This window comes from Octodon degus, unplaced genomic scaffold, assembly GCF_000260255.1.
Source record: "Octodon degus isolate 3935 unplaced genomic scaffold, OctDeg1.0 scaffold00005, whole genome shotgun sequence".
Lineage (NCBI taxonomy): Eukaryota > Metazoa > Chordata > Mammalia > Rodentia > Octodontidae > Octodon > Octodon degus.
Window position 1 is genome coordinate 2,156,342 of NW_004524581.1, and position 18,400 is coordinate 2,174,741.

Here is an 18,400-nt window from a genome sequence, read left to right on the forward strand (position 1 = left end):
GGAGGAGAAGAAGAAGAAGAAGAAGAAGAAGAAGAAGAAGAAGAAGAAGAAGAAGAAGAAGAAGAAGAAGAAGAAGAAGAAAGAAAAAGAGAAAAAAGAAAAGTGTAGGTGTATGTGTCATTTCTTCAAACTATTGTTTGAAGAAATTTAGAAGATTTCTTTAGTTAGATTAATTTCAAGGTATATCTTTTCAAGGAAAATAACAGTACTCTGAAAAAAGAGATCATAGAGGGTTTCAGAAAATGGAAAGATATTCCCTGCTCCTGGATAGGAAGAATCAACATTGTGAAGACGGCTACACTCCCAAAATTGCTGTACAGATTTAATGCAATCCCTATCAAACTACCACCAACATACTTCACAGAGCTAGAGAAATCACTCCTAAAATTTATCTGGAACAAGAAAAAACCTAGAATAGCAAAGGCAATCCTGGCCAACAAAGACAAAGAAGGAGGCATTACATTTCCTGACTTGAAATTATACTATAAATCTACTGTGATAAAATCAGCATGGTATTGGCAAAGAAATAGACCTGAGAAACAATGGAATAGATTAGAAGATGCACAAGCCTCTATGAACACTCTCAGCCACCCTATCTTTGACAAGAAGGCCAAACACGCTTACTGGAAGAAAGACATTCTCTTTAACAAATAGTGCTGGAAAAACTGACTCTCTATATGCCTAAAACTAAAACCTGATCCTTGTCTATCACCATACACTAAGCTAAAGTCAAAATGGATTAAAGATCTAAAATAGAAACACTAAATCTCTTGGAAGAGACAGTAGGAGGAACTCTTGAAGACATAGGGATAGACAAACAGTTCATGAACAAAAAACAAATCGCATGGGTAATACTTGAAAGAATTAACAACTGGGCCTTCCTCTTATTGAGAAGTTTTTGCATGTCAAAAGAAATTACCAACAAAGTGAAAGGGCAACCCACAAATTGGGAAAAAAAATCTTAACTAATAAGCACTCAAACAAAGGTCTTCTCCTTAGAATTTATAAAGAACCAGAAAATGTTAGGGGCCCCAAATTTAAAAATGGACATTTGAGATAAACATACACTTCTCAGAGGACAAAATTAAGAAAGTGAATAAATATATGAAAAAATGTTCCACATCACTAGCCATCTGTGAAATGAAAATTAAAACAACACTGAAATACCATCTCACTCCAGAAAGAATGGCTATCATAAAGAAATCAAGCAACAACCAATGCTGGAGAGGCTGTGGGGAAAGGGTAACCCTTCTCCACTGCTGGTGGGAATGTAGACTGGTGCAACCATTATGGAAATCAGTGTGAAGACTCCGTAAAAAACTAGGACTGGAAATCCTATTCAAATCAGCTATCCCCCTACTGAGAATTTTCCCAAAGGAACTGAAAACATCATATCATAGTGATATATGTACACATATGTTTATAGCAGCACAGTTTGTGATAGTCAAATCTTGGAAACAACCAAGATGCCTATCACCTGAGGAATGGATGAAAAAGATGTGGTATTTTTATACAATGGAGTATTACTCAGCTATAAATAATGATAAACTCAAAGCCTTTATATTTAAGTCAATGCCACTTGAAGATACACTCATAAGTGAAATAAACCAGATCCATAGACATTTAGAAGATTGTATATAATCATTTAATATTTTTAAAATGTCATAAGTATTTACAAAGGACATATCGTTCTAATCCTGGAGCCAAAATTAGAATATTGGGTATATTAGTTTGAAAAGGAATTCCATATTCTTAACCTATAATCTGGAGTACTAACAGATGCTTGTTCCTGGCATTGGCATGTAGCTCCTTCACCTGTGTACGTATGTGTGTAATCTTGTGTGTTCATAGATATAGGTGGGAAGAAATCCTGAGGTATATATTTGAATGCAGTAAACCATTGAAATAGTTAATACATGTTAAATTCTGCTTATGGATTTTAAAAAAATAAATACTCATGTTATAGTATTAGATTTTAAATCAGAAAATTAAATCACAGGTACTTTATGGTTACAGTTGTACAAACAACAAGAGATCTATAAAGAGAAAACTGTAACAAGTGTTCTCCTTAGTTGTTTGCAGTGAGATAACCTACAAATGATGTTTTTTAAAAAACATTTCTTTCAATTTTTAAATTTTTTGCATAATAATATCTATTATATTTTGCTGAAAACTGATGGAGACTTATTTCAAAAGTTACAGAATCCTGTTGCAAATATATATAATTAATTTCTCTTCTTGTCTAGTACTAAAAATGAATAGATTGAGTGAATTTCTTAAATTAAAAATTCATCCTTGTCAAATTTATTATAAACTACCTTCTAAATTTTGGATAATGTATTTCCCTTCTCTGCTTCAATATAGTAGATATGAAGAATGAGAATTTTTAAAACATTAATTGAACTTTCAGAATTTCTATGAGGTTTGAATGTCTAGGAGCACAATCTTTTCATAAACTTGAATGAAATTACAAACTAAGTTATTGATCTTGAGATTTCCTGTAAAATATTCTTGGAAGCTCCTCTTATGGGTCTGTCTCACATTGCTTTGGATTTGCTTCTATTAAAAAAATTTCCAACCATTGTAGATAACAAGGTGCAGTAGGGGTATAAATGACACTGCTGGATATGCTGATAAATTAGGGATGTCTTGGACAGGTAATTTAAAGTCTCTATGCTTAAATTTTCATACTGTCCATGGAAACAGAAATTTCATAGATTTAAAAGAACAAGAGGAAAGGTATTCACCCATGGGTGTTATATTGCACATGGCTGTCCTCAATATATTTGCTTAGATTGCAAATGTTAGCATTTAGAGTTCATCAAAGTAAAAAATTTTAAACATTAACTCCTATTTTTAAAAAACTGACAGAAATTAGTAGCACAATCTTTTCAGCTGTCCTGTATGCACACTCACGTGATTTTTCTCCTTGCCTTTTCCCCTGTCTTTTTCCTTTCCCTCATCTCCAGTGTTTATCCCTCATATTGTTTCTTTCCATTGTACTATACCATCTTTAATGTCTTATCTATTGTTATTATGCTCTCTTTAAAATAAATTTAAAAAGAAGGACAAGAGAACAAATTAAGGTTTATTGAAAGGAGGAGTGAACATTTAGTTGCTTAATCAATCTTTCCTATCTATATCTGAGCAACACACTTGACAATAACAATAAGTAATACAACAACCGTTGTTAATATTCCATTCCTGTTCTAAAATTCTGCACCTTTTGTGCTGTCTTGCATTGCTTTGCTTCTGTCCTTGTTGCTGTTGTTCTAGTTTTTTTTTGTTTCTCCACTTTCAAATGAAAAACATAATTAAGAGAACATTATCTTTTTTCATCACAAATGAAATCTTTTAGTTGTATTTTTCTTTATGAACATACTGATCATGGAGATTTTCTGTAAGTTTAATGATAAAGCATCTTATAGGAAAGATTTATTATATATAAAGAACTATGTTACAAATCATATTTGAACATTTTTGTGAGATGTGAAGATTATATTAGTCATTGATAATACTTTTGAATGTATGGAGTATTTTTGTATTTATCAGACATTCATTAATTTCGTATCACTTTTTATAGGAAAATTCATAATTTGAAATAAAATTTTGGATTCTCTGATGACGTAGTCATCATTTTCTCTGTCTCTCGTTCCCTGCCTCACAGCTGAGGTACTGGCTGTCCTGTGCTTGTGCAGCCACCCCCAACCCACGTGTTGGGGTTCCTTTGTAGTATTATCCAAATAATTATTTGTGAAAGTGATTAACTTTTAAATTTAAATGTCCAAATATCCTACCATGTTGTAGAACCTGACTGGGCATTAATTGTTGCTTCTCGCTTTCCACACAGAGTCCTTTAATGGATCAGAATTATAGAAGGGCTTGGTATGTAGCTCAGGATAGAGTACTTGCCCAGCATGTGAAAGGCCCTGGACTCAGTCTCCAGTACTGAGGAAAGGAAAGGGAAGAAGAGAGGGGAAAGGAAGGGGAGAGGAGGGGAGGGAAAGGAGAGAAGAGGTGATGAGAGAGGAGGGGAGGGGAGGGGAGAACAGGGGAGGACAGAGCAGGGAAAGGGAAGGGGAAAAACAGGAAAGGAAAGGTCTAGCTGTAGATGCATATGTATATATATATATATACATAACTATACATACATAGAGAGAAGTTGAAAATTGCTGAAATTTCTTGGGCCGGGGACATGGCTCAGTAGGATAAGCGCTTGACTGGCAAATGCAAGGATCTGAGTTCAATCCCCGGTTCCGCACCAAAAAAAAAAAAAAAAAAAAAAAAAAAATTACTGAAATTTCTTACACTACTTTTAATGTTCTCTCCCAGATGTTGCTAGAACTTTGATGATTAACTCCAAGTTATGACATTTTTTTTTCTATTTTAGGGAAGGGTCTACAGGGTGCTTAGGGTCTCACTACTAGATTGGACTCATAGTGAGCCACCTGTTTACAGCCTCCTAGGAGCTGGGAGTACAGGTGCGCACCACGATGCCCAGTCTCAATTTCCATCTCAGTGTGCCCCGGGGAGGTGAGGCTGGCACAGCGGGTCCTGGGTATTTAACCTCAGGCTGCTATTCCTGCTTGCAGGTGCTTTAATCCACTGAGCTATTTGGCTGGCTCTCAAGTCATGACTTAGGAGGTACAGTGTCGATTTCAGAGTGGGAACCAGACCTTGTGAGGGACCAGATTTTAGCATGCAGTTGTTCCTTTTGGTTGTTTATCAAGTCTGGTTTAGTAATAGCCAAAATTTGCATGCATAAGAGTTTCTGTATTGAGTTTCATTCAGTTATCTTTATGGGTGATTCAAATAAGTACACGTGTGTGTGTACATGTGTGTGTGTATGTGTTCATTTTGTGTTCACTTTATAACATTATATATCATAAATGTGCAAAAGCTGAGACCTCACTACTTTATGTAAGTTTGAGGGCCAGCAAGATAGCTTAGTGGACTAAGTGCCTGCTTTGGCAAGTACAGGGACCCAGGTTCAATTCTTAGTCCCACATGCCACACCAGCCCCACTCATGGGTGTGCTGAGTTGGTGAATGATTTGAGCATGGTGGTGCATGCCTATAATCCCAGCACTGGAGAGGCTGAAAATAGGAAAGTCACTATGCATCCAAGTACATAGTAGGAATAGAATAAACTAAATTTTAGCAGTTAAAATAATCTTCCTGCTTTATGCTAAGGTCAGTTTGTTGAATAGTTCAACACACAGAAATCAATATATGTATTATACCATTTAAATAGAGCCAAGGACATGGGGCTAGGGGGATAGCTCAGTAGAATAAGCACTTGTCTGGCAAGTGCAAGATCCTGAGTTCAATTTATGGTACCACACACACACACACAAAAAGAAAAGAAAATAGAGCCAAGGACAAAAATGGTATGATCATCTGAGTACACACAGAAAAAGCTTTTGATGAAGTCTAGCACTCATTCATGATTTTTAAAAAACCTGTAGAAAATTGGAATAGTTGATCTTTATCTCAATCCGATAAAAGGCATCTATGACAAGTCAGCAGCAAGCATCACACTAAATGGATGGAAATTGAAAGCTTTCACTCTAAAATGAGGAATAGGACAAGGATGTTCACTCTCTCCACTTTTATTCAACATAGTTCTGGAACCTTTAGCCAGGGCAATTAGACAAGAGAAAGAAATAAAAGGAATAATGATAGCAAAGGAAGAAGTAAAATGATCACTATTTGCAGATGACATGATACCCTACATACAAAATCTTAAAATCTCTCTTGAAAAAATGCTAGATTTAAGACCCAAATTCAGTACCATAGCTGAATACCAAGTCAGCATTCAAAAATCAATAGGCTTCTTATACACAAATGACAAACCCACTGAGAGAGAAATCAGGGAAACTATACCTTTCACAACAGCATCCAAAAAGTGAACTACCTAGGAATCAATCAAATGAAGGATGCAAAAGACCTCTGCATTGAAAACTAGAATGCTTTGAAAAATGAAATTGAAGTGGCTATCAGAAAGTGGAAAGATAGCCCCTGTTCTTGGGTAGGAAGAACCAATGTAGTGAAAATGGCCATACTTCCAGAACTCATACAGATTTGAAGGTATTCCAACTGAAATACCAGCAGCATATCTCACAATGTTAGAGAAAACAGTTCTAAAATTCATTTGGAACCAGAAGACACCTAGAATAGCAAAGGAATTCTGGGCAATAGGTGCAAGGCAGGGAGCATCAGATCACTGACTTGATGTTATGCTATAAAGCTACTGTGAAATAAACAGTGTGGTTTGGGGAGAAAAACAGACATAAAGATCAGTGCAGCAGATTAGAAGATGCAGAAACAACTCCAGGCACATTTGGCCACCTTATATTTGACAGAGATCAAACATATACATGGGAAGAAAGACAGCCTCTTTTATAAATGGTGCTGGAAAAACTGGCTCTGCATATGTCAAAGACAAAACTTGGGCCCATATCTTTGACCATGCACTAAGCTAAACTTGAAATAGATGAAAGATCTAAATATTAAGACGGAAATACTAAATCTGCTGGGAGTGAGAATAGGTAAAGCTCTTGTTGAAGACATTGGTTTAAGCAAAGACTTAACACATAAAACCCCAGTTGTTCAGGAACTGTCACAAAGATTCAGCAACTGGAATCTCATCTTGTTAACAAGCCTTTGTACAGTGACAGAAACCACAGACAGAGTGAAGAGGCAACTCACAATGTAGGAAAAAATGTTTGATGGTGTTTCTCAGACAAAGGGGTATTATCGAGAATGTGTAAGGAACTCCAAAAAACCAGATTTAAAGGTCCAGTCCAAAAATGGGACTTGGAGATAAATATACACTTCTCAAAAGAAGAAGTATGAACAACAAATAAATATATGAAAAAATGTTAAGCATCACTGGCCATCAGAGAGATACAAATTAAATTAACAATGAGATTCCATCTTACCCTGGAGAAAATGGATATTTTGAAGAAATCAATCAAAAACAAATGATACAGGGGCTATGGGCAAAAATGAACCCTTCTCCACTGTTGGTAAGAGTGTAGACTGGTGCAACCACTATGGAAAACAGTGTGACAATTCCTAAAAATACTAGGATCGGAGGTTCCACTCCACCCAGCTATTTCCCTTCTAGACATCTTCCCAGACAAGTTAAGAACATCACAGAACAGCCATGTATGTGCACCCATGTTTATAGTAGCATAGTTTGTCATCGCTAAATCTTGAAAACAGCAAAAATGCCCACCAACTGAGAAATGGATAAAAAGATGTGGCATTTTTCTATAATGAAGTATTACTCAGTCATAAAGAAGGATAAACTGGAGACTTTTATAGGTAAATGGATTCAACTTGAGACCATACTCACAAGTGAAATAAACAAGAAACAAATATGTAAACATTGTTTTGTCTCCTTAGCATGAGGAGAAGCTGAAAGTGTAAATGTAACTCAAAATGTACAACAGAGATTGTAAAATGGGAAGAAACTTTGCAAGGAAAGAGAAAGTGGTTTAGGAGAATGGAAGAAAAGAAGAAAGGGATGAGCTAAGGATATAGCTCAGTAGAGTAAGCGCTTGCCTGGCAAGCAAAGGGCCTGGGTTCAATCTAGGGTTCCGCAAAAAATAAAATAAAATAAAATAAAATAAAATAAAATAAAATAAAATAAAATAAAATAAAATAAAATAAAATAAAATAAAATAGAAATAAAAGAGAAAACAAAAGGAGAAAGGGAAAGAAACAGCAGAAAAAATAGTTAAAGTAGATCTACTACTAATTTCTCTGAGTTGATTGAAAAGATAGGTTTCTGCTAATATTTCTTGGATAATTAAAGGCTGATATCTTATACGCTGAGTAATTAATTTAAAGATAACAATATTCAGTGTATTAACTATTGTTACCTTCCATTTTACTTTGGAATTTTATTTCTTGGGTTTTTAAAAATTTCTTTTTCTTTAAAATAAAAATTAGAAAATAATGATCATTTTTTTCTATTCCTCCAAATATGTGGATTTTCCTATAGCTGTTATTCTCTTTATATCTGCATATTTATTTTTGCCTTTGAATATTCATTTATTGTTTTTACATTGTTTTTCAGTGCTTGAAAATGTTTTGGACTTTGCTTAGGACGTGTGCGCAGCATGCTGTGATTACCTTCGTCACAGTGAATCGGCGCCTGCGCATTATGCATTTCAGTTCCTCTCCGTCCCTGTCTCTCTCCCTTCCCCTATGTTTACTATTTTGAAGTAGAGATAACAATGCTGTCTTGAACAGTCTACAACTTGCTAAGTAAACAAACCTGAAAAATAGTGGCCCTCCCCTAATGGGTGTATCTTACTGTTTAAGTATTATAAAGAACTGATTCATTAACTTTGTGAAGTATATCTGTTTCATGACTTTTATCGCACCCAGTTTTTTTAAGTGTCTTTTTTTCTTTCTTTTTTTTTTTTTTTTTTTTTTTTTTTTGCCAAATGTGGTGAGCTGTAGAGAATTGTAGAGATGAACTAGACAGGAAGGACTCTGATATCACAAAATTTACATTAGGGAAAGCAACACTGTCTGCTGTTTCCTAACAACATATTTGCTTTAAGTGTTTGATATTCATTTTTATTCAGTGACGTTGCGGCGGTTGGCTAGCTTGCCATGTTCCTGTAAGCAGACAATGTGCCCTAATCGCTGTGCTTTTCTCTGCCAGTTCCTTCAAGCATTTGATTGGAGGCCTGGACGACGTTTCCAACAAAGCCTACGAAGACGCGGAAGCTAAAGCAAAGTAAGTGATGCTGCTTTCTTTAGATTTCATCGTGATAAAATATTTGGAATATAAATACAATCCAATATTTTGATAGGTGTAGCAAAATCCACTACTCCGATAATAAGAATCTAATTACTTTAGAGGTCAAAGAAGCAAACTATTTAAGACAATGATTGCACAATGTGTGTATATAGTAAATATGTCTCTCTTTATATATCAATCCTGAATTTGTAAAGATCATCTCCTATTTTTAAATTTTAATATAGGTGGCTGAATATAAATATGTCATTTGTTTTTCCAATAAACTTTCTAAAAACAAGTGGTTTTCATAATCACATGAAAATAATAAAGCTGGGAGTATTTACATGGATTAAATCATTTTTAAAAAAATTATTTATTTTTTAATTTTTTTACCCATCAACCCAGCTAATCTTCTCCTACATATTTTTCCAGAAATCTTTATTATTTTATATTAATCTTGTAAATGTAAGAATTACATGACATGGTAAGTATCTCACTAATTATAACTTGGTATAAAAATGTAATTCTATTATAATGATAATCTATGTCCATGTAAATCTTTTGTGTTTCACAAAGATCTGAAGATAGTTGAGATACACTCTTTCTATAACATTTTAGGTCACTTGAAAAACAAGCAGTCACTGTAATTCTCCTGCCCCCATACAATTTAGTATTCATATCATACAGGACACCCGAAGGATTAAATTGATAGAATTTAGTGTAAGATAGATTGTTCTAGACCATCCTTTGATTAAGAGGCTTTGCAGGAACACAGAAATAATAAGAAATAAAAACATTTATTTTGCATTGAGAAACCATGAAGAGGAAACGTTTTCTATAACTAAAATATTAACAGTGATGCTCTGTGTTAAGCCTAAAAATTATAATATTTTCAAAATATAGGCATATCTTCACCGTTTCTTACTGACATAGTTGGTTTTGGTTTTCTCTAACTTGGAAAGGAGACAAACCAAGAGGTTATGGGTTAACAGTGCCTCTGGCCAGATTTCCTGAGCTAACTGAACCAACCACCGCGCTCCACTGTCCCAGGGACGCCCTCTGCTGCGGATGATTAGTATTTCCATTTCTGATTTTCTGCATTACTTTAAAATGCAAATCAATGGTCAGTTTAGATTTTCATTTCTGATATTTGGAACAATTTCTACTGAGATAACAGGGGCTCCAATAAAGGTACCTTGTCAGTTTAGAAAGTTATAAAACTACCTTATTGTTTAGCCTTACCATTAGAAGACTGTCTTCTCATAATGTATTAAAAATCCTATTTGTGGAACAGTTTAGGTCAAATTATTTTTATTTGTTTTAATGTTTAGGGATGTCAGTGGTAATGTTCAACTGTTTTGAGTACGTATTTGAGAGGTACTGGAAAAAGTCAAAGGTCTTTTTGGGCTAATGCATTTTTGGTGCTTGGATCTGCTTTTTCCCTGTTGAAACGCTAGATAGATTCTTTCATGACAGTTTTTGTGTAATAGTTTCTGTAATTGCACGGTTTCTAAATATGAGGAATTGCGTATTTATTCATCTGATAGCTGCGGCCACTCGGACTTTAATCCGTGATGGAAAGGTGACGACAACTGGGCCATGGCCTGCTAGGCGTCACCCACTGGCCTTACGAAGGTCACTGTGCATGCGCCATGAATTGTGGTGATTTGTGGATTCACTTCCAAATGAAAGTAGAAAGGAAAATTCATACACTGAATTCCAGATGCAGATGATTAGAAGATAGGGGTGGTAATGAATCATACTCGGAGAATATAAAATATGAAGAACCCAGTTTTCTGCTTCAGGGACTGTTATTTGTGAATAAGTAACACTGGTTTGCAGTCTTAATACCTGTCTGAATATTGGTTGCCATGCTTTAAAAATGGGACATTTAGGGCCAACCAAATAGCTCAGTGGATTAAAGCACCTACAAGCAGGTTCAGGGACTGCGGTTCAATTCCTGGGGCCTGCTGTGCTGGCCCCACTCTGGGACGCACTGAGACAGCAATTGAGACTAGGCGTGGGGGCGCTCCCTAGCTCTTGGGAGGCAGTAAACAGGCGGATTACTATGCGTCCGATCTAGTAGTGAGATCCTGAACACCCTGTAGACCCTTCCCTAAAATACAAAATAAATAAATAAACAAACAAATAAATAAAAAAAATGGGACTTATGAGATTTTAATTAAACGGTACTTAAAACTTTGTAAGTTCTAATTAACTATTACAGTGGATGCAACAGTTCATAGAACTAATCATTAGAAATATACTTTAGTGCTTTTTGAATATGGTTAAATTTACAAAGACTGATTATTTCATATGTATTATATAAAGCTAATTTTACCTGGACAAGCATTCCTTAACTGTACGTAGACAAAGTTTACTTGTGTATTTTTGGTAGCAAATCACTGAACTTAGAAAAGAACTACTAGTTTTTTTGTAAAAAAAAAAAAAATTTAGCTACAATTCAGTTGTGGTTAAGGAACAATGGAACATATGAAACAAGTACCTTAACCAAGGTTCTTGCCAACGTTTTTATTTGCCCCGCAGAGTTGAGTGATTTTGCTTTAGCCATTGTGCTTGTACTTTGTCTTATTTTACTGATAAACAATGGAAACATAAAAATTGCAATTAAGATGTAGAACATGATTTGATATGTGTACACTTTACTAGGTTATTTCACAGTCATAATACACAATGAGGGGCCAGGGAAATAGCTCAGTAGAATAAGCACTTGCCTGGCAAGGGCCTGAGTTCAATCCCTGGTTACACACACACACACACACACACACACACACACACACAAAAGACATAATGAATGAGTAATTATAGTTGTGTATTTGTGCTTGAGAATACCACACAAGATACAGTGTCTTAATAAATTTCATCTGGGACAGACTTGCTTGAATTGTTCAATTCATACTAAACCCAAGTGAGTGTATAAATCTCTTTCTGTAACACTCACACAATGGAAGTAGCCTGATGAAAGCAGCCTCTAAGATCTTTGATTCAGACTCTAGAGAGACTGATGATAAGAACTGTATTCCCCCAAAAAAACACGTTAAAAATAAATAAATGCTGGAAGAGTTATCGCTGTGCCTTTTCCACTGTTTCTATTTTATAGACTTCTAATAAATCTTACTCTCTGAAGATTTCTGAAGTGAAGTCATCTCTTAATTGCATATCTTATCACTCAGAGTAAGCAAACTATGAATCATTCCTCAAGGAAAGCTTTTTAGTTGCACTAACAAGTTTAAAAAATCTATTTCTGTTAGCATTGTTGTCTTTATTGAATTTCTCCCCCTTAAGTACATTGTTCCTTCACTTTGTATTTAAGGGAATCAGAAGATTTGCCTTCATTGCAAAGACTGGTAACAGGCTCTAATTGCTTTCAGCTCCCTAGATAATTCTGCTAATGCCTCTAAATTTCTATATAGATCACAATATCTGGATCATTTAGCACTTAGGTAATGATTTGTCTCCACTGTAAACCTATAGTTAAAAAGAATACTCCTGGTTTTTGTAAAAGCAATGAAGATTAATATTTTTAAGATAAAAATAAAATGGGCAGGTTACATATCTATGTGAAATCATTATCAGAATTATTTCAGACTGCCTGTTTGGGTCAGAAAAGAATAAAGTAGGTCTGACTGTGAAGACTGAATCCACTGACACACTTAAATGCTAGACACTCATTAGCTATTAGCATGATGGGCTCCGGGGCAGGGTGGCTCCCCTGCATGTAAGATTATCCTTTTCAGGATAAAATCCATGCCAAGCACTCAGCTCAGGCAGCTTATGCAGAAAGATTGACTTGAGAGAAATATCCAAGAAAAGATAGCTTTAAAACCTCCTTTACTGCAGTGTATGTGAGAGACTCCATGTGTTTCCTAAGAGATATTTTCTACAAATGTTCTTGACAGAAATTTTACCTTTTTGGCATGTTTAAGCTTCTCTTCATTGCTGCTCATTATCCACCAAAGTCTTCCCTTTTAAAAATTTGAGTTATAATCACTAAGACATTAGGAGAGACAACATCAGATCCAAGTTAAGGATCATTCAATTGTATTTGAAACAAAAGGTAGCATGCACGAAGACAGGTACATAACATTTTTCTTGGAGAATATGTGTCAATTCACTTATAAACGTGTAGAAGTTTATGGTGAGGACTCTAGTGTGTTAGTGAACAAACACTGTTTGGACTGGGCAAACCACTCATTCTTTGTCCCTCTAGAATGAACTCAGAGGATGGCGCCTCCCCAACACAGCTTGAGCAGGAGCTTGATTTTCAGAGATAAGCGTCACTGAGCTGATACCAAGTTATGAGAAATTTCAGCAAAATAGCCAGAAGTATTTAAGCGAAACACTATAGATCATCAATATTAAGAAAGATGTGAGCATTGTTCATTCCAGTAGCAGAGGAGAGAAATTTAGACTGAACAAGTGGATCACAAGTCCTTTTAACTTTGGCAGATGAGTCTGACCACCTCCGTGGGGTGAGGTTCCCACTGCAGTGGGTGATTTCTGGGTCAGAAGACCTTTACTGTTTTATTTATGTATTTAAAGTATTGTCTTCCTCAAGATACCTATAAAGATAAATTCACCTAAGAGGCATAGTCACATTTTTGTAGCTTCACAGCATCAATTTGCACATAAAGTCTAACTCCAGGAGCAGCACAACGCTGCCACCGAGCACAAAGAGGAAGGAGGGATATTAAACAAGAACCTGGAATTTGCCAAAGGCTTAATACCCACCTTGGCATCACCTTTTTATCTTGCCCTACTCTCCTCACCATGCACTTCAATATTCTCATTTTTTCTCTGTTTTATTCCCTCAAAAAAACATTCACAGTGGAGTCACATAACACAAACAAGGAAAAATTTGCAAAGCCAACAAGAAAAATGAAGTTAGAGAAGGAGAAATAAATCTATCATGTGAAACACAGTCCTTATTGGAGGAGGGCGCTTTCACATGAGATCACGAGGGATCTCCCAGCTGGTTTCTGACTTGTCGACAAACTCACCTCTCAGTTTCTTCTTTGCAAGGACTAATAAAGAATGTTGCCTATCCCAGCCCACTCTTTCAGCTCTTTGAGGGCATAATTCTATTTTAATAATTAGTCTTTGTTAATTTTTTTAGACTCAATTTCATTGATTTAGGTGGATGTAAGGGTTTCCCTCTTTTATTTTTTATCTTTTATTCATTTTAATGAGAAAAAAAGATAAAATAGCAATGAAACAGTTTCAAAACAGGTTAGTAGGACACTTACAATAATTAATATATTGCATATTGTTGTTTTCATAGTAGTTATTCAGAGGGCAGATGCAGACATGATATCTTGTCCAAACAATATTAGTACAAACCTTTCTTCTCATTGAACTAAGAGAAAGTAGCTGTATGTCTATCCTATTTTGTACATACCTATATATATTTTTTTCCACTACAAAATGGTCCTTTAGTTTTATCCCCTTTTTGTTTTGTTTTGTCAGAGATGTGTGTTCCATAGCTGTTAGAGAAGCTGTATTTGGAGAAGTCTTTAAAGGACCTTTTCATACTTGATGCCAGTTCAAGTATGTAGGTACTTCAATTCAGCAAAATATCCCAATATAGTCCAATAGTCCACAATAGCAGGGGGTTATCAGCAGAACTAGCAATGTCAGAACTTGTTGACTTGAGCTTTTTACAGCTCAGCATATTAATAATGGCATTACTTTTTATACCTTATGGCTATGCTTTTCTGCTGGCTGGTTAAGAGTAGTCTTTGTTAATTTAAGGCAATGCTTTTGTGTATGGGTTCATTTGCAAAGGATAGTCTCTGATATTTTTAGACTTTCAGGATCACTTTTGGTAGCGAGCTTGCGTAGTGCAGAATGACAGCAGAAGAGATGTTCTCTCGTTCCACTTCATTAGCAGAGACCACACTCTAGCTGCACGCTCTGCCTGCCCCGAAGAGGTGGCTGCGTGCTCCTGGCCACTGAGCCTGGCGTCACCAAATGCATCGCGCAGCACCAGCGGCTACACTGACCAGAAGGTCATCATCCTTTGGTTACCACTTCTCAGTGCCTCGGGGCCATCCAGTGCCTAGCAAATGTTTTAAATACAGCCTAGTACATGAGGGATTGCTGTTTTGAACATAGACTTTCAAATCTGGGCCTTTCTTGTTAGTCTTTTTCTGCCAGACATTTTGGACTACAGATCTTAGCATTCCTACAATCTTATCAACAATTTACTTAAAACAGCTTAGTCTCCATCTAAGCAATTCTCAGGGAAATGAGCCTAGAAATTTGTTTTTGCCCCATGGAAAGAATTCAAGTGAGCCATATCCTCTCGGAAAATGGAACTAATGCCAATTAAATGGAAAGAGCGTGGAGAGTGGCACTGTAAGATCGCCCTCAGAGCCAAATTAGAACTTGCTGACCAGTTGTAGGTTGAGTGGTGGGAAGACAACTGCTGTCTCTAGGCAATAAAAACTGTGTTCTATTTTACTGTAGAGCAAAGGACAGGAAACAAGCAAAATTTTACAACATTTGGCCTTGAGCTAACAAACTGACTTTCAATCCTGCAAGAACTGTTTGCTTTTAAATTCTGGTGCACGTAATCAGGCTGGAAGAATATAGAATAGTTCATAAAGCCATGGATGCCAGATTAATTCTTGGTGTGGTTTGTTACTAGGAGCAGCAGCAAATAAATTTCTCTTTCCAGGAGAGGGAAACTGACTGGGTTGCTCTTTAAAAAAATGATTTTCGGAATTAAACAACTTGGCCTGGGATTGGAATTTTTTTTTTCATTTTAATAAAAATTTAAAAACTCTCAAAGGCCATGTGCTGATTTTTTCTCTGGGCAACTGTCTCTAAGAGTCCCTCGGCAACAGGACTTTGTGAATGTGAAACCCAGAATGTCCTTATGGGCAACCTTTTCTAATTGGTAGAGCAGACGATTAAAGATGACTGGCATTGCGGACTTGCTTGGTAACAAGAAATGACTTGATGGCCCTCTCCATTTCCTTTCCACAGTTGCAATATGAACTCAGAACAATTAAACCTTGATTTAGAAGCATCAAGAGCTACGTATATTTCATGGCTAATCAGGTCCCATGAGCTTGGCTTTTCTGGTCCCCAAACTTCTATAGAAATAAGAGTAATTGTACGCATGTCTCTTTTCCCTACTTTTTGTGTCTTAACCTTGTTTGTGATACTTTTATTTTTTATGGCGGAACCAGGGATTGAACTCAGTCCCTTGCGCTTGCCAGGGAAGCACTTATTCCACTGAGCCATCTCCTCAGCCCCTCTGATGCTTTTTTAGCAGACAGAAAGAAACAATATCTACTGTACCCATTTGTGTTGTCAGTGGTTTCAACTGAAAAAGCAATTACTGGAAACTCCTTTTTATCTTCAGTAAAGTATTCTCTCTCACCAGACTGAGTATGGTGTCATGTTAAGGCTGGTTTTCATTGCCATTTAAATATTCAAGGCCCATGAATTCAGCAAAATAATCCAATATAGTCCAGTAGTCCATAATAGTGGGTTAACCGTAGGTCTGGCAAGGTCAGAAGTGTTGACTTGAGCCTTTCATAACTCAGCATATTAATATGGCATTACTTTTTATACCTCATTTTTATACTTTTCTATGGGATGATTAAGACCAAGATAAAGCAAGATCTATATAACAAGAAATGTAACTTTTTTATCTGATAAGGTCAGTTAAATCTCCTCAGGATTTACCCTGAAACCCTGCACTGCACTTTGTAGATCCTTTGTCAGTGTCAACCATGTGAATGAGTCATGGCCATTGCTTGACCAATTTGCTGTCTGTGAAAGCCTGAAAGAATGTTTTTTTTTATGTGACTCTCCTTAGGCACACTCTTTATCATTTATCACATTGCAAAACTAAACAAAAAAAGGAGATACAAAGGGAGGACCATTTTGTATCTGTATATGCAAAATAGTTAGGATAGATAGATATACAGCTACTTTTTCTTAATTCAATGAGAAGAAAGATTTGTACTAATAGTATTTGGACAGGATATCATGTCTGCATCTTGTACTATGAATAACCACTAAGAAGATAGTAATATGCCATGTTTTAATTATTGACACTGTCCTATTAATCAGTTTTGAAACTGTCTCATTGCTTTTTCTCATAAAATTAATTAAAAAAGACAAAATGATAAAGATAAAGCTGGTTTTCAGATAAGGGTGGGACTTGTTATGGGGGAGTCTTTTGAACCTGGTGAGGGGAACAATACTGATGGGCAGTACTGAGAAGTCGCTTGTGTTCCATGGGGGTTGGGAGGGCAGGCTTAGTGGCAGCCCTGCTCCGGTCGCCTCCATCTCAGCTTGACTGAACACCTAGCCTTTGTGGGTGTAAAAATATCTGTAAATTTGTAAAATTATCAGTCTTGAAACCTTGCTGGTTTTTAGCTTTAGGCTTCTAGGAAGTTAAACATGTCTATATTAAGACATATTTTAGAGGCATGATTACTGAGAATATAACTATTATCTTCACCTTTACTATTTTTCTGCATTTGTAATAAAGACAATGTTTGTGGTTGACAAGAGAAAACAGGCTATTCAGGATCATGAAATAGCTTGTGGGTCTATATTTTAATAATGATCATATTTCTTTTCTTTTTTTTTCTGTATTTAGGACACAGGGTCTACAGAGTCTCACTATGATCCATCAGACGCGTAGTGATCCTCCTGTTTTCAGCCTCCCAATTGCTGGGATTACAGGCACACACCACTACACCCAGGCTCAATCGCAGTCTCAGCACGCCCCACAGGCAGACTTATTTCTTTTTAATTTGAAAGCATTTTTATAGTACTTTACAATATTTACACTGAAAATTATACAACTTTGCTTGAAGTTCAGTGAGATAGTTCATAGTAGTTAAGTAAATTAGCCTCTAGAGACGGCAGTTTTCTTTTTCATCATTACACACACAATTTTCTGTTTCCAATATGACATTTAGATATGATAATAAGCCAGACTACCTTTCAATAAAATGGCATTAGAAAATTATAGAGTACTTTGAAACTGAAAAATGCTATACTAGTATTTCCCTCTTGGATCCTTTCAGACAGAAAGGATGTGTATGTAATGGATTAAAATGGCAGAATAACTCACACTGATACAACGAGCATAACATACTAGACTAATTTGTGTCCTGCGGCAGATGGGACAGAAGTGAGACATAATTCTTGCTTAAAGCTCGTCATGCATTTGCACTATTTTACCCTACTGCACAAACTGCAAGTCAGCTTCTTGAGCTGCACTAGTTACTTCAGCCAACCAGACCGCTCCGGAAGTCTGTCAGATGTGCTCAACACAAGGCAGAGCTGGGGCTCTAGTGCCCAGACACTGTATTATGCAGACAGTCTAGATATGTTAGTGAGCTGACATTTTGAAGAGTAAGAGCACAAATGTCCTTGAAAAGGGGATAGGACAGCTTCTAAAATGATGAATTCAAGACAAGTTTCCGTTTAAGGTTTTGGATAGCATGACTCTTGGGTGTATAAGTCGTTTCCATCTTTTCTCTTTAAATTTATTTTTGTTGAATTACCTTGAAGATTTTTTTCTGCCTGGAATGGCAGCTATGCTGATGTGGCTTCTCAGCACATGACAGTTGGGTCCGAGAGC

The 18,400-nt window shown here is 36.1% G+C and overlaps 1 protein-coding gene across 3 annotated transcripts in view; it reads left to right on the forward strand.

Annotated features, from left to right (window-relative positions):
• Prkg1 (protein kinase, cGMP-dependent, type I) overlaps nt 1-18,400 on the forward strand; it is a 1,308,883-nt gene that overhangs the window by 1,192,220 nt on the left and 98,263 nt on the right. For all 3 annotated transcript variants that reach the window (XM_004623947.2, XM_004623946.2, XM_023723235.1), the window contains exon 9: nt 8,686-8,760. In XM_004623947.2, the coding sequence (XP_004624004.1) occupies nt 8,686-8,760 (75 nt within the window). The remainder of the gene's footprint in view (nt 1-8,685; nt 8,761-18,400) is intronic.